We start from the raw sequence: 13728 nt of genomic DNA, 5'->3' as shown, positions 1-13728 counted from the left end.
TATGTCATAGAGTGTTGTGCCTATGTTTTCCTCTAAGAGTTTTATAATGTCTGGCCTTACATTTAGGTCTTTAATCTATTTTGAGTTTATTTTTGTGTATGGTGTTAGGGAGTGTTCTAATTTCATTGTTTGACATGTAGCTGTCCAGTTTTCCCAGCACCACTTATTGAAGAGGCTGTCTTTTCTCCATTGTATATTCTTGCCTGCTTTATCTAAAATAACATGACCATATGTGCATGGGTTTATCTCTGGGCTTTCTATCCTGTTCCATTGATCTATATTTCTGTTTTTGTGCCAGTACCATACTGTCTTGATTACTGTAACTTTGTAGTAAGGTCTGAAGTCAGGGAGCCTGATTCCTCCAGCTCCGTTTTCCTTTCTCAAGATTGCTTTGCTATTCGGGGTCTTTTGTGTTTCCATACAAATTGTGCAATTTTTGTTCTAGTTCTGTGAAAAATGCCAGTGGTAGTTTCATAGGGATTGCATTGAATCTGTAGATTGCTTTGGGTAGTACAGTCATTTTCACAATGTTGATTCTTCCAATCCAAGAACATGATATATCTCTCCATGTGTTTGTATCATCTTTAATTTCTTTCATCAGTGTCTTATAGTTTTCTGCATACAGGTCTTTTTTCTCCTTAGGTAGGTTTATTCCTAGGTATTTTGTTCTTTTGTTGCAATGGTAAATGGGAGTGTTTCTTAATTTCTCTTTCAGATTTTTCATCATTAGTGTATAGGAATGCAAGGGATTTCTCTGCATTAATTTTGTATCCTACTACTTTACCAAATTCATTGATTAGCTCTAGCAGTTTTCTGGTAGAGTCTTTAGGATTCTCTGTGTATAGTATCATGTCACCTGCAAACAGTGACAGTTTTACTTCTTCTTTTCCAATTTGGATTCTTTTTATTTCTTTTTCTTCTCTGGTTGCTGTGGATAAAACTTCCAAAACAATGTTGAATAATAGTGGTGAGAGTGGGCAACCTTGTCTTGTTCCTGATCTTAGAGGAAATGGTTTCAGTTTTTCACCGTTGAGGACAATGTTGGCTGTGGGTTTGTCATATATGGCCTTCATTATGTTGAGGAAAGTTCCCTCTATGCCTACTTTCTGGAGGGTTTTTATCATAAATGGGTATTGAATTTTGTCAAAAGCTTTTTCTGCATCTATTGAGTTGATCATATGGTTTTTCTCCTTCAATTTGTTAGTATGGTGCATCACATTGATTGATTTGCATATATTGAAGAATCCTTGCATTCCTGGGAAAAACCCCACTTGGTCATGGTGCATGATCCTTTTACTTTGCTGCTGGATTCTGTCTGCTAGTATTTTGTTGAGGATTTTTGCATCTGTGTTCATCAGTGATATTGGCCTGTAGTTTTCTTTGTGACATTTTTGTCTGGTTTTGGTATCACGGTGATGGTGGCCTTGTAGAATGAGTGTGGGAGTGCTCCTTCCTCTGCAATTTTTTGGAAGAGTTTGAGAAGGATGGGTGTTAGCTCTTCTCTAAATGTTTGATAGAATTCACCTGTGAAGCCATCTGGTCCTGGGCTTTTGTTTGTTGGAAGATTTGTAATCACATTCTCAATTTCAGTGCTTCTGATTGGTCTGTTTATATTTTCTATTTCTTCCTGGTTCAGTCTCGGATGGTTGTGCTTTTCTAAGAATGTATCCATTTCTTCCATGTTGTCCATTTTATTGGCATAGAGTTGCTTGTAGTAATCTCTCATGATCCTTTGTATTTCTGCAGTGTTCGTTGTAACTTCTCCTTTTTCATTTCTAATTCTATTGATTTGAGTCTTCTCCCTCTTTTTCTTGATGAGTCTGGCTAATGGTTTATCAATTTTGTTTATCTTCTCAAAGAACCAGCTTTTAGTTTTATTGATCTTTGCTATCATTTCCTTCATTTCTTTTTCATTTGTTTCTGATCTGATCTTTATGACTTCTTTCCTTCTGCTAACTTTGGGGTTTTTTTGTTCTTCTTTCTCTAATTGCTTTAGGTATAAGGTTAGGTTGTTTATATGATATGTTTCTTGAGGTAGGATTGTATTGCTATAAACTTCCCTCTTAGAATTGCTTTTGTTGCATGCCATAGGTTTTGGGTCGTCGTGTTTTCATTGTCATTTGTTTCTAGGTATTTTTTGATTTCCTCTTTGATTTCTTCAGTGATCTCTTGGTCATTTAGTAGTGTATTGTTTAGCCTCCATGTGTTTGTATTTTTTACATATTTTTTCCTGTAATTGATGTCTAGTCTCATAGTGTTGTGGTCAGAAAAGACGCTTTCAATTTTCTTAAATTTACCAAGGCTTGATTTGTGACCCAAGATATGATGTATGCTGGAGAATGTTCCATGAACCCTCGAGAAGAAAGTGTATTCTGTTGTTTTTGGATGGAATGTCCTATAAATATCAATTAAGTCCATCTTGTTTAATGTATCATTTAAAGCTTGTGTTTCCATATTTATTTTCATTTTGAATGATCTGCCCACTGGTTAAAGTGGGGTGTTAAAGTCCCCTACTATGATTGTGTTACTGTGAATTTTCCCATTTATGGCTGTTAGCATTTGCCTTACATATTGAGGTGCTCCTATGTTGGGTGCATAAATATTTACAATTGTTATATCTTCTTCTTGGGTTGATCCCTTGATCATTATGTAGTGTCCTTCTTTGTCTCTTGTAACATTCTTTGTTTTAAAGTCTATTTTGTCTGATACGAGAATTGCTACTTCAGCTTTCTATTCATTTCCATTTGCATGGAATATCTCTTTCCATCCCCTCACTTTCAGTCTGTATGTGTCCCTAGGTCTGAAGTGGGTGTCTTGTAGACAGCATATGCACGGGTCTTGTTTTTGTATCCATTCATCCAGTCTGTGTCTTTTGGTTGGAGCATTTAATCCATTTACATTTGAGGTAATTATCGATATGTATGTTCCTATTACCATTTTCTTAATTGTTTTGGGTTTGTTACTGTAGGTCTTTTCCTTCTCTTGTGTTTCCTGCCCAGAGAAGTTCCTTTAGCATTTGTTGTAGAGCTGGTTTGGTGGTGCTGGATTCTCTTAGCTTTTGCTTGTCTGCAAAGGTTTTAATTTCTCCGTTGAATCTGAATTAGATCCTTGCTGGGTAGAGTAATCTTGGTTGTAGGTTTTTCCCTTTCATCACTTTAAATATGTCTTGCCACTCCCTTCTGGCCTGCAGAGTTTCTGCTGAAAGATCAGCTGTTAACCTTAATGGGGATTTCCTTGTATGTTATTTGTTGTTTTTCCCTTGCTGCTTTTAATATTTTTTCTTTGTATTTAATTTTTGATAGTTTGATTGATATGTGTATTGGCGTGTTTCTCCTTGGATTTTTCCTGTATGGGACTCTCTGCGCTTCCTGGACTTGATTAACTATTTCATTTCCCATATTAGGGAAGTTTTCAACTATAGTCTCTTCAAGTATTTTCTCAGTCCTTTTCTGTTTCTCTTCTTCTCCTGGGACCCCTATAATTCTAATATTGGTGTGTTTAATGTTGTCCCAGAGGTCTCTGAGACTCTCCTCAATTCTTTTCATTCTTTTTTCTTTATTCTCCTCTGCAGTAGTTACTTGCACTCTTTTATCTACTAGGTCACTTATCCATTCTTCTGCCTCAGTTATTCTGCTATTGATTCCTTCTAGAGAATTTTAAATTTCATTTATTGTGCTGTTCATCATTGTTTGTTTGCTCTTTAGTTCTTCTAAATCCTTGTTAAACGTTTCTTGTATTTTCTCCATTCTATTTCCAACATTTGCATCCACTTTACTATCATTACTCTGAATTCTTTTTCAGGTAGCCTGCCTATTTCCTCTTCATTTGTTTGGTGTGGTGGGTTTTTACCTTGCTCCTTCATCTGCAGTGTGTTTCTCTGTCTTCTCATTTTGCTTAACTTACTGTGTTTGGGGGTCTCCTTTTCTCAGGCTGCAGGTTCATAGTTCCCATTGTTTTTGGTGTCTGCTCCCAGTGGCTAAGGTTGGTTTAGTGGGTTGTGTGGGCGTCTTGGTGGAGGGGACTAGTGCCTGTGTTCTGGTGGATGAGGGTGGATCTTGTCTTTCTTGTGGGCAGGACCACGTCTGGTGTTGTGTTTTGGGGTGTCTGTGACCTTATGATTTTAGGCAGCCTCTCTGATAATGGGTGGGCTTCTTTTTCTGTCTTGCTAGTTGTTTTGCATAGGGTGTCCAGCACTGTAGTTGCTGGTCCTTGAGTGGAGCTGGGTCTTAGCATTGAGATGGAGATCTCTGGGAGAGCTTTTGCCGTTTGATATTACGTGGAGCCAGTAGGTCTCTGGTGGATCAGTATCCTGCACTCGGCTTTCCCACCTCAGAGGCATAGGCCTGACACCCGGCCGGAGCACCAAGACCCTGTCAGCCACACGGCTCAGAAATAAAGGGAGAAAACAAGAAAGAATGAAAGAAAGAATAAAATAAAATAAAATACAATAATTAAAATTAAAAATTCTTAAAAGTAAAAAAATTAATAAGTAATTTTAAAAAGGAAAAAAAAAAGAAAGAAGAGAGCAACCAAACCAAAATACAAATCCACCAGTGATAAGAAGTGTTAAAAACTATACTAAAAACAACAACAACAACAACAAAAACGGACAGACAAAACCGTAGGACAAATGGTAAAAGCAAAGCTATACAGACAAAATCACACAAAGAAGCATACACATACACACTCAACAAAAAGAGAAAAAGGAAAAAAATATATATATCATTGCTCCCAAAGTCCACCACCTCAATTTTGGGTTGATTCGTTGTCTATTCAGGTATTCCACAGATGAAGGGTACATCAAGTTGATTGTGGAGATTTAATCTGCTGCTCCTGAGGCTGCTGGGAGAGATTTCCCTTTCTCTTCTTTGTTCACAGCTCCTGGGTTTCAGCTTTGGATTTGGCCCCGCCTCTGCATGTAGGTTGCCTGAGGGCGTCTGTTCTTTGCTCCGACAGGGCAGGGTTAAAGGAGCGGCTGATTAGGGGGCTCTGGCTCGCTCAGGCCAGGGGAAGGAGGGGTAAGGAATGCAGGGCGAGCCTTAGTCGGCAGAGGCTGGCGTGATGTTGCAACAGCCTGAGGTATGCTATGTGTTCTCCCGGGGAAGTTGTCCCTGGATCACGGGACCCTGGCAGTGGTGGGCTGCACAGGGTCCCGGGAGGGGAGGTGTGGCTAGCGACCTGTGCTCACACACAGGCTTAACGTTTCATGCCCGTCTCTGGTGTTCTGCACTGATAGCTGTGGCTTGCACCCGTCTCTGGAGCTTGTTTAGGTGGTGCTCTGAATCCCCTCTCCTCCCGCACCCCGAAACAATGGTCTCTTGCCTCTTAGACAGGTCCTGACTTTTTCCTGGACTCCCTCCCAGCTAGCTGTGGCGCACCAGCCCCCTTCAGGTTGTGTTCACGCAGCCAACCCCAGTCCTTTCCCGGGGGTCTGACCTCCGAAACCTGAGCCTCAGCTCCCAGCCCCCACCTGTCCCGGCGGGTGAGCGGACAAGCCTCTCAGGCTGGTGAGTGCTTGTCGGCACCGATCCTCTGTGCGGGAGTCTCTCTGCTTTGCCCTCTGCACTCCTGTTGCTGCACTCTCCTCCGTGGCTCCAAAGCTTTCCCCCCCGCCACCCCTGTCTCCGCCAGTGTAGGGTCTTCCTAGTGTGTGGAAACTTTTCCTCCTTCACAGCTCCCTCCCAGATGTGCAGGTCCTGTCCCTATTCTTTTGTCTATGTTTTTTCTTTTTTCTTTTGCCCTACCCAGGTACGTGGGGAGTTTCTTGCCTTTTGGGAAGTCTGAGGTCTTCTGCCAGCGTTCAGTAGGTGTTCTGTAGGAGTTGTTCCACATGTAGATGTATTTCTGATGTATTTGTGGAGAGGAAGGTGATCTCCACGTCTTACTCCTCCGCTACCTTGAAGGTCTCTCTCTTCCAAGAGATTTTTAAAGTATTTTGGAAGTATTAACTCATTGATCTTTACCATATCTAAGAATGAGGATGACATTATTTTCTTCATTTTGTGTGTTTTGAGAACTAATTTAACAGTGGAGGTAGTAAAGCATAATAGTTAAGAGACAGCCTTTTGTAGTCAGAGAGAACTGGGTTTGAAATCTAATGCAGCAAAATATAGTTGTATGACTTAGGGTAACTAACCTAACTTCTTAAGGCTTTGGTTCTACTTCCATAAATAATAATAGTATCTATATTGTAAAGCTGTTGGAAAAACTAAATGAAATAATGTATATAAAGTACTTAGTATAGGGTGTTGCTTTGCAAACAGTCCATAAATGGTAGCTTTTATTATTAATATTTAAATATTCACAATAACATGGTAGCTTACACATTGGCACTGCTTTTTCTAAGGGAAAATGCCAGATTTTCTGATTCTTTGCTATCCTTTGTCTAGACCATCTTTCTTTTCATTGGTATGAAGTGATAGTAAATCTCATTTTTGTTTAAAATCATAGCCTTAATGAAGAATTTTATTGGAATATGAAGTATACATAAGTGTAAATGTGAAGTATGTAGCTTTTCCTTTTTATTACCATCATTTATATTTAAACTCTTTACTAATGATCTAGGTATGTCTCATATGAGTAATTCGATTCAACAAATGTTGATGAGCCTTTACAGTGTGTATAGCAATGCAATAGGGATAAACTGTGATTCAGGTGCATTGTCAAAGAGCTTATAAATTAATGCAAATTCATAAACTTTGAAGATAAACACAGAGAGCTGTGTGAATTCCAAGAAAGGAAATATTAATTCCATGATAGGGGCTTCATGACATTTTAAGTGGTGCTTAAAGTTTAGAGTCCAGTTTTAAGATGGATTAAATCTTCTTCTACCTCATCAAACCTTTAGATTTGATACAAAGTATTAAGATATAAATTGATAACACACCAACAATTAACAAGGGGAACTTTTGGCAGGTTAGAAATTTTAAGGAAATAGACAAAAAGCTCTAGCACTTTGCTAGGAAGATCTTGCCATATTACCAGGAAGTCAGTACAGCTGCTCTGTCACCCAGAAGTTTCCATAGTCCAAAACGTGTATAGGAGAATTCTGTATTAAAAAATGAGTACATATCTAAGAAACACCAAGCATCTACAGTAGGCCTCTACTATTAAAAAGGAACAACGAATAGAGTTTACTTTCTATTACAAATAGAAAGGACTTTATAATAAATGTACATGTTCTTTAAGAGACAAAGGAAACAATTCAATTTATGAAACAATTACAGAAACTAGGAATCAAGAACATTTACTGAAAAAAAGCGAGAACCAGCTAAGAGTTTTAAGAAAAAAAAAAAACGTAAACTGGATCATAGGAAACTGGACACACTGAACACTGAGTTAATCTCCCAGGATATGACACAAAGGGATAAAAAGATTGAAAGTATAAATGAAATTTTAAAAGACCTAGAAGATAGATTCAGATGTTCTAATATCTTATAGTAGTATCAAAAGTAGAGAGTAAAGTTCTCAATTTGAAAGAACATACTAATTACCTTGCAAGGCAAAAGAAAAAAAATCACAACATACAAACAACAACAACAACAACAAATAGCTAGAAATCTTATACTAAACTTTTAGGAGATGACTAATGATGAAATAGTGGATAACATTTATTGAGCGCTTCGTAAGAGCCAGGTAATTTTCTAATGTATTTACATCTATTATCTCAATCCGTACTCTTGCCAGTCTTATAAAGTTTATCTAATTACTACCTTTACTTTACAGATTAGGAAATTGAGGTACAGAGAAGTTAAACAACCTGTTACTACAACATAGTAGTAACTAATTCAGCAGATTTGTGTCCATCAATCTGTGTCCAAAGCTTTATGTACCCTTAACCAACATGCTAAGCTGCCTTTACTAAGCTCTGATGTCTTTATCAGTGTTGAGAAAATCTTAAAATGTGCCAGAGAAAAGACATATTACCTACAAAGAATAACAATTAGATTGGCATTAAACTTCTTAGCAGTGTGAATGCAAGACAACAGTGGGACAGTGCCATCAAAGTGCTGAGAGAAAGGATTTTGAATTTTGAATTCTTTAAGTCACAAAACTAACATTTGGGAGTAAGAATTAAACAAAGGATATAGTTGGTCCTCTGTATCTGTGGATTCTGCATCTACGGATTCAACCAACCATGGATTGAAAATATTTGAAAAAAGATTCCTGAAAGAAGTTCCAAAAAGCAAAACTTAAATTTGCTGTGCAACAGCACTGTTTACATAGTATTTATAACTATTTACATAGCATTTGCATTGTATTAGGTATTATAAGTAATCTAGAAATGATTTAAAGTATAAGGGAGGATGTGTGTAGGTTATATGCAAATACTGTGCCACTTTAAATAAAGGACTTGAGCATCAGTGGATTTTGGTATCCAGGTAGGTCCTGGAACCAGCCCCCCTTGGATAGTGAGGGTTGACTATACAGAATTTTGATAGACACGAAGAAAAAATTACTAGTAGAGAAATAACATGAATCTAAATAGCAGAGTGTGTTCACTGTATTGCAAGTAATCAAATTTAACTGCTTCGTGTGTGTGTGTGTATGTGTTTTCATCACAGGATAGATAAAGAGTAAGCATTTAAACTGAAAAGTTATATTGGAGCCATATCCTAGGAGACTTTGAATGCTGTATTGAGGGATTTATATTTAGTTATGTAAGGTATGGAGGACCATTTAAAGTTTTTAAGTAAACTGAAATCAATTTTTTAAGGTGGTTCTTTTTTAAATATTTTTATTGGAGTATAGTTGATTTACAATGTTGTGTTAGTTTCAGGTGTACAGCAAAGTGAATCAGTTATACATATATCAACTCTTTTTTAGATTCTTTTCCCTTTTTAGGTCATTACAGAGTATTGTGTAGAGTTCCCTGTGCTATACAGTAGGTCCTTATTAGTTATCTATTTTATATATAGTAGTGTGTATATGTCAATCCCAGTCTCCCAGTTTATCCCTTTCCCCCTGGTAACCCTAAGATTGTTTTCTACATCCGTGACTCTATTTCTGTTTTGTAGATAAGTTCATTTGTACCATTTGTTTAGATTCCACTTATAAGCAATATCATATGATATTTGTCCTTCTCTGTCTGACTTATGTCACTCAGTAGGACAATCTCTAGGTCCATCCATGTTGCTGCAAATGTCATTATTTCGTTCTGTTTTATGGCTGACTGATATTCCATTGTGTATATGTACCACATCTTCTTTATTCATTCCTCTGTCAATGGACATTTAGGTTGCTTCCATGTCCTGGCTATTGTAAATAGTGCTGCAAATGAACATTGGGGTGCATGTATCTTTTCGAATTATGGTTTTCTCAGAGTATATGCCCAGAAGTAGGATTGCTGGATCATATGGTAGCTCTAAGTTTAGTTTTTTAAGGAACCTCCATACTGTTCTCCATAGAAGCTGTACCAATTTATATTCCCACCAACAGTGTAGAAGGGTTCCTTTTTCTCCACACCCTCTCCAGCATTTATTGTTTGTAGATTTTTTTGATGGTGACCATTCTAACTAGTGTGAGGTGCTCCCTCATTGTAGTTTTGATTTGTATTTCTCTAATAATTAGTGCTGTTGAACATCTTTTCATGTGCTTTTTGGCCATCTGTATGTCTTCTTTGGAGAAATGTCTGTTTAGATCTTCTGCCCATTATTTTGATTGGGTTGTTTTTTTTTTTGTTATTGAGCTGCATGAGCTGCTTGTATATTTTGGAGATTAATCCCTTGTCAGTTGCTTCATTTGCAAATATTTTCTCCCATTCTGTGGGTTGTCTTTTTGTTTTGTTTATGGTTTCCTTTGCTGTGCAAAAGCTTTTAAGTTTAATTAGGTCCCATTTGTTTATTTTTGTTTTTATTTTCATTACTCTAGGAGGTGGGTCAAAAAGGATCTTGCTTCGATTTATGTCAGAGTGTTCTGCCTGTGTTTTCCTCTACGAGTTTTATAGTATCTGGCCTTACATTTAGGTCTAGAAGATTAATGTTGATAGTAGTGTAAGGGATTGAGAAGAGAGAGAGGAATGGCAAATTGTTTTCAATGATCTCTCCACCTGTAGTTCTAATTTCATAAGTCTTTAAGAGATTTCTTTCCTCTCTATTAAAAAAACAAAAAAACAGAAAATCAGAGTCTCTTTTTCTCTACATAAAGACCAAGCTATCTTCTTAAGCCTTTTCCTTCTAAGTCTATTTAAATGATCATATAAGTTTAATTTGTTAATAATAAGAGAAACATAATAATAGCCAACATTTATGAAGTATTTTCTTTATTCAGAAAATGCTAAGCAATTTTTTATACATCATATAACCTTCACTGCACCCTGTGTGGCATGTATAGTTAATATTCCAGTTTATAAATGAGAAAAGTGAGGCTTAAGGTGGTTAAGTAATTTGCCCAAGTTATATAATTGGTGGTAGAAAGTCCAACTTGGCACTCAGTAGTTGCTCAACACATGATCATTAAAGTTGTAAGTGTTTGATTCAAGACTCCATTCCAAGGAGCCCCCTGAAGCCAACTAATAAGGAAACAACTAAAATACAATGTATGTGTCTTAAAATAAAGAAATATACCAGGTGCTATGGGAACACAAAAATGGTTGTCTTAAGTCACTTTGGGAAGAGGAAGGAGTGTCATGGAATGTTTCTTAATGGAGATAACAGACTACCTGGATCATGCTATATAAGTAAGAATTAATTGGGTTGATGAAAGGGTAATATGGCATCTTGGTCTTTTAATCAAATAAGACTCCTGGAGTTCCTCTAGACAACCAGGTAAATGTAGGTCTCAAAAATGAAGAATGCTTGAGATCAAACTAAAATGTAATGATCCTTAGATATATGAAATGCTTAAGTGTTAAATATTATGCAACATTTAAAAAAATGTTACATCACCAATGATTTTTCTTTAGTGGAGCCAACTCAAAAAATCTAATAAAACCTCTGAAGAGAAATAGAGGTAACTGATAAAATCATTTTCAGCGCTGAAAAAAAAGACCTCCCGGGGAAGAATGATGTAAATGTTAACAAGAATTTCTTTTCTCATTTTATTTAGGGAAGAAAACTATTTCAGAGTTTGGATATTTCTGAAAGACTAAAATTTTTGCTTACACTGGGTAAGTGTCTCACAATTGATTATCTCTCAACTATAAATATAATCTTTAGTGACAGTAATTATGCATATTGAGAATGTGTTCTTCAAAATAGTGGATACACTGAAATATCCTCACCTTCTTTAATTTTCTAATGATCAGTGGTAAGCATTAACAGGACAGTTTAAGAAGTGCCTTTGAAGTATTATAGGAAAGCTTTCCTCATTCACTAAGGAATTATAATGTACATGGATATAATCTTAGCATGATCTAGCCAAGTAAACTAACTTGTGAAATCAAAATATGAGATTATAAAATTGTACTTCTCTGTCACAGGTACCTTCAGGCAATGTATTGTAACTTTTGAGCTTTCTACTTGGTGAATTGTGTGTGAATAATGACTGAGGAAGAATGTTTATTTTTCCTTATTACAAGCTCATATATTTTACATGTATATAATCCAAATATTTGTCATTCACATTTATAAAAATTTGTGTAATCCACTTTAGAATGGAATAATTTAAGCACGTATGGTAAAAAAGGAGAGAAAAACAGTGATAGAGCACTTTGTGTAAAAGAGTGACAGATTGGTGTACAGGTTAATAAGGTCTACAAATAAGGATTTGTATAGAATAATATTAGTAAATATTAAATAATAATGAATTGTAAATAAAATTGCATAAAATTTTATAATATTTACCACTTTAATATCAAAGATTGATAATATAGCTATTAAGGAGTCTTAGAGATCTATAAATGTTGTCTACAGACTAGAACTTATACTTTTTTTTTTTAATTGTATTTATTTTTTTATACAGCAGGTTCTTTTTTAGTCATCCATTTTATACCCATCAGTGTATACATGTCGATCCCAATCTCCCAATTCATCACACCACCACCCCCACCCTCCACTGCTTTCCCCCCTTCCTGTTCATACGTTTGTAGAACTTATACTTTAAGTCCCAGAGAAACGTGTGTACATTCTCCAAATTGTATTTAATAAAAATAAATTAGTCTTATAATCGTAAAAATATACTAAAGCCTTTTTAAATAATAATATGTGTATATACATATTGAGAGAGAGAGGGAAAGAGAGAAGGAGAGAATCTTTACCTCCTTGAATTACTGCTTTAACTCACTATTTAAGGTGCTATCTTTCAGTATCTATGATACAATTAATACTTAGTGTTTGAAGTCTTTATTTTTATCAAAGCATGTAAGGAAAGTTGAAAAAGTCTCAAGCTTTTTAATATTCCAAGTTCTAAAACTGCATTACACAATTTAAAAAAATTTATTAGAGTTCAATTCCCAGTTAGTCTAAGTTAGAAAAGCAGCTTTAATTCATATAATTTTTCTGTTTTATAGACTGCATAGATGACACTATAGTAGTTCTGGCTGAAGAGCATGGTTGTCTGGACATTATAAAGGTTTGCCGTTAATCTGTTATTGAAAATTTATTTATTCTGCATACTTGGGATTCAATAGCAAACTATTTTAAAGCTATGTTTATTTCTGTTTAGATATCTGCTTTTTCACAGAGTGACAAACTAGTATGAATTTGTTTAAAGTCCAAATAAAGACTTTCAAAAAAAGTCTAAACATTGTAAAGTAGCAAACATTTAAGTAATATAAATTTTTAAATGGATTGTTTAAAATAACTCTTTTCTCTCTCTATTTACCAGGAGCTTCCTGAAAATGTGATAGATCTTTTGAAGAAGTGCCTCACCTTCCACCCTTCTAAAAGGTTGATATCAAGAGTTTGGGATTATTACTGAGATCTTAACATATAAGTAGTTAATTTTTTAATACTAATGGGTTTAATAAGAATATTAACATATATAGTAATACATGATATTGGTATCATAATTATTAGTTATGGCTTAAATGTATGGTAATAAAAGAAGAAAAAATAATTAAACCATGGTTAGAAAACTGGCATATACCAAAAGCAGTTACTAGTTCATTTCCTAGCCTCCAATTAGAAAATCAGCTAAACTGTGGAATGTAGGTATGCCTAGATACAAATGATATGAGAAAAATGAGAACAAAGTTTATTGGCAAATATGTATTATAGAAAAGAACTTAGATAAATGGTGAGGTAAGTTAATAATTGTTGATAATATAAAAGGATTTCTTAGAAGTTTTATTATTTATTTTCATTTGATGATGTCATTGTCAGCCATCCAGTTGTCCCTAAACTCAGTAAGTATATAATATTTGAAAATAATGTATTCTAATTTGTCTTTAGGGAAACATTTCCTAAAGAGAGGAATGGTATGAAAAGCATAGTTTTGGGTAAATATACCACATTAACTAAGAGAGTAGGAAGAAAATCAGAAGATATTATCAGTTTACAATTTTATTATTTAATTAAGGTATTCAGTAAAGCAGGTATATGATGGTCAAGCTAAAAGTAAAAAATGGAGACGCTCATATGTAATAATTTTTGATAGATCATAAAGTACAAAACACAACGAAGGTAAAAAAGTCAGCATTTATTTACAGACACTTGATTCTCTTTTTAAAGGTATATATCTAGACTCTAATAAGGAGAGCTTTATTATTTTCTATGCTAATGAGGTAATTTTGACTTTTAACTACCCCTTGAAGTGTGCCATTATTCTAGGAAAATTTTAATGACTTTC

At 35.4% G+C, this 13728-nt stretch overlaps 1 protein-coding gene across 8 annotated transcripts in view; it reads left to right on the top strand.

Annotated features, from left to right (window-relative positions):
- Positions 1–13728, top strand: part of TBCK (TBC1 domain containing kinase) — a 243420-nt gene that overhangs the window by 54301 nt on the left and 175391 nt on the right. For all 8 annotated transcript variants that reach the window (XR_014243643.1, XR_014243644.1, XR_014243645.1 and 5 more), the window contains 3 exons: positions 11047–11107; positions 12449–12510; positions 12766–12827. Coding sequence is in view for 5 of the 8 variants with exons in the window: in XM_082389068.1 (XP_082245194.1) it covers positions 11047–11107; positions 12449–12510; positions 12766–12827 (185 nt within the window). In the remaining 3 variants the exon portion in view is untranslated. The remainder of the gene's footprint in view (positions 1–11046; positions 11108–12448; positions 12511–12765; positions 12828–13728) is intronic.

The sequence above is a fragment of the Balaenoptera borealis genome, assembly GCF_965194805.1.
Source record: "Balaenoptera borealis genome assembly, chromosome: 4".
Taxonomy (NCBI): Eukaryota; Metazoa; Chordata; class Mammalia; order Artiodactyla; family Balaenopteridae; genus Balaenoptera; species Balaenoptera borealis.
The sequence above is the reverse complement of the archived record's forward strand: the minus strand, read 5'-3'. Positions and strand labels throughout refer to the sequence as shown.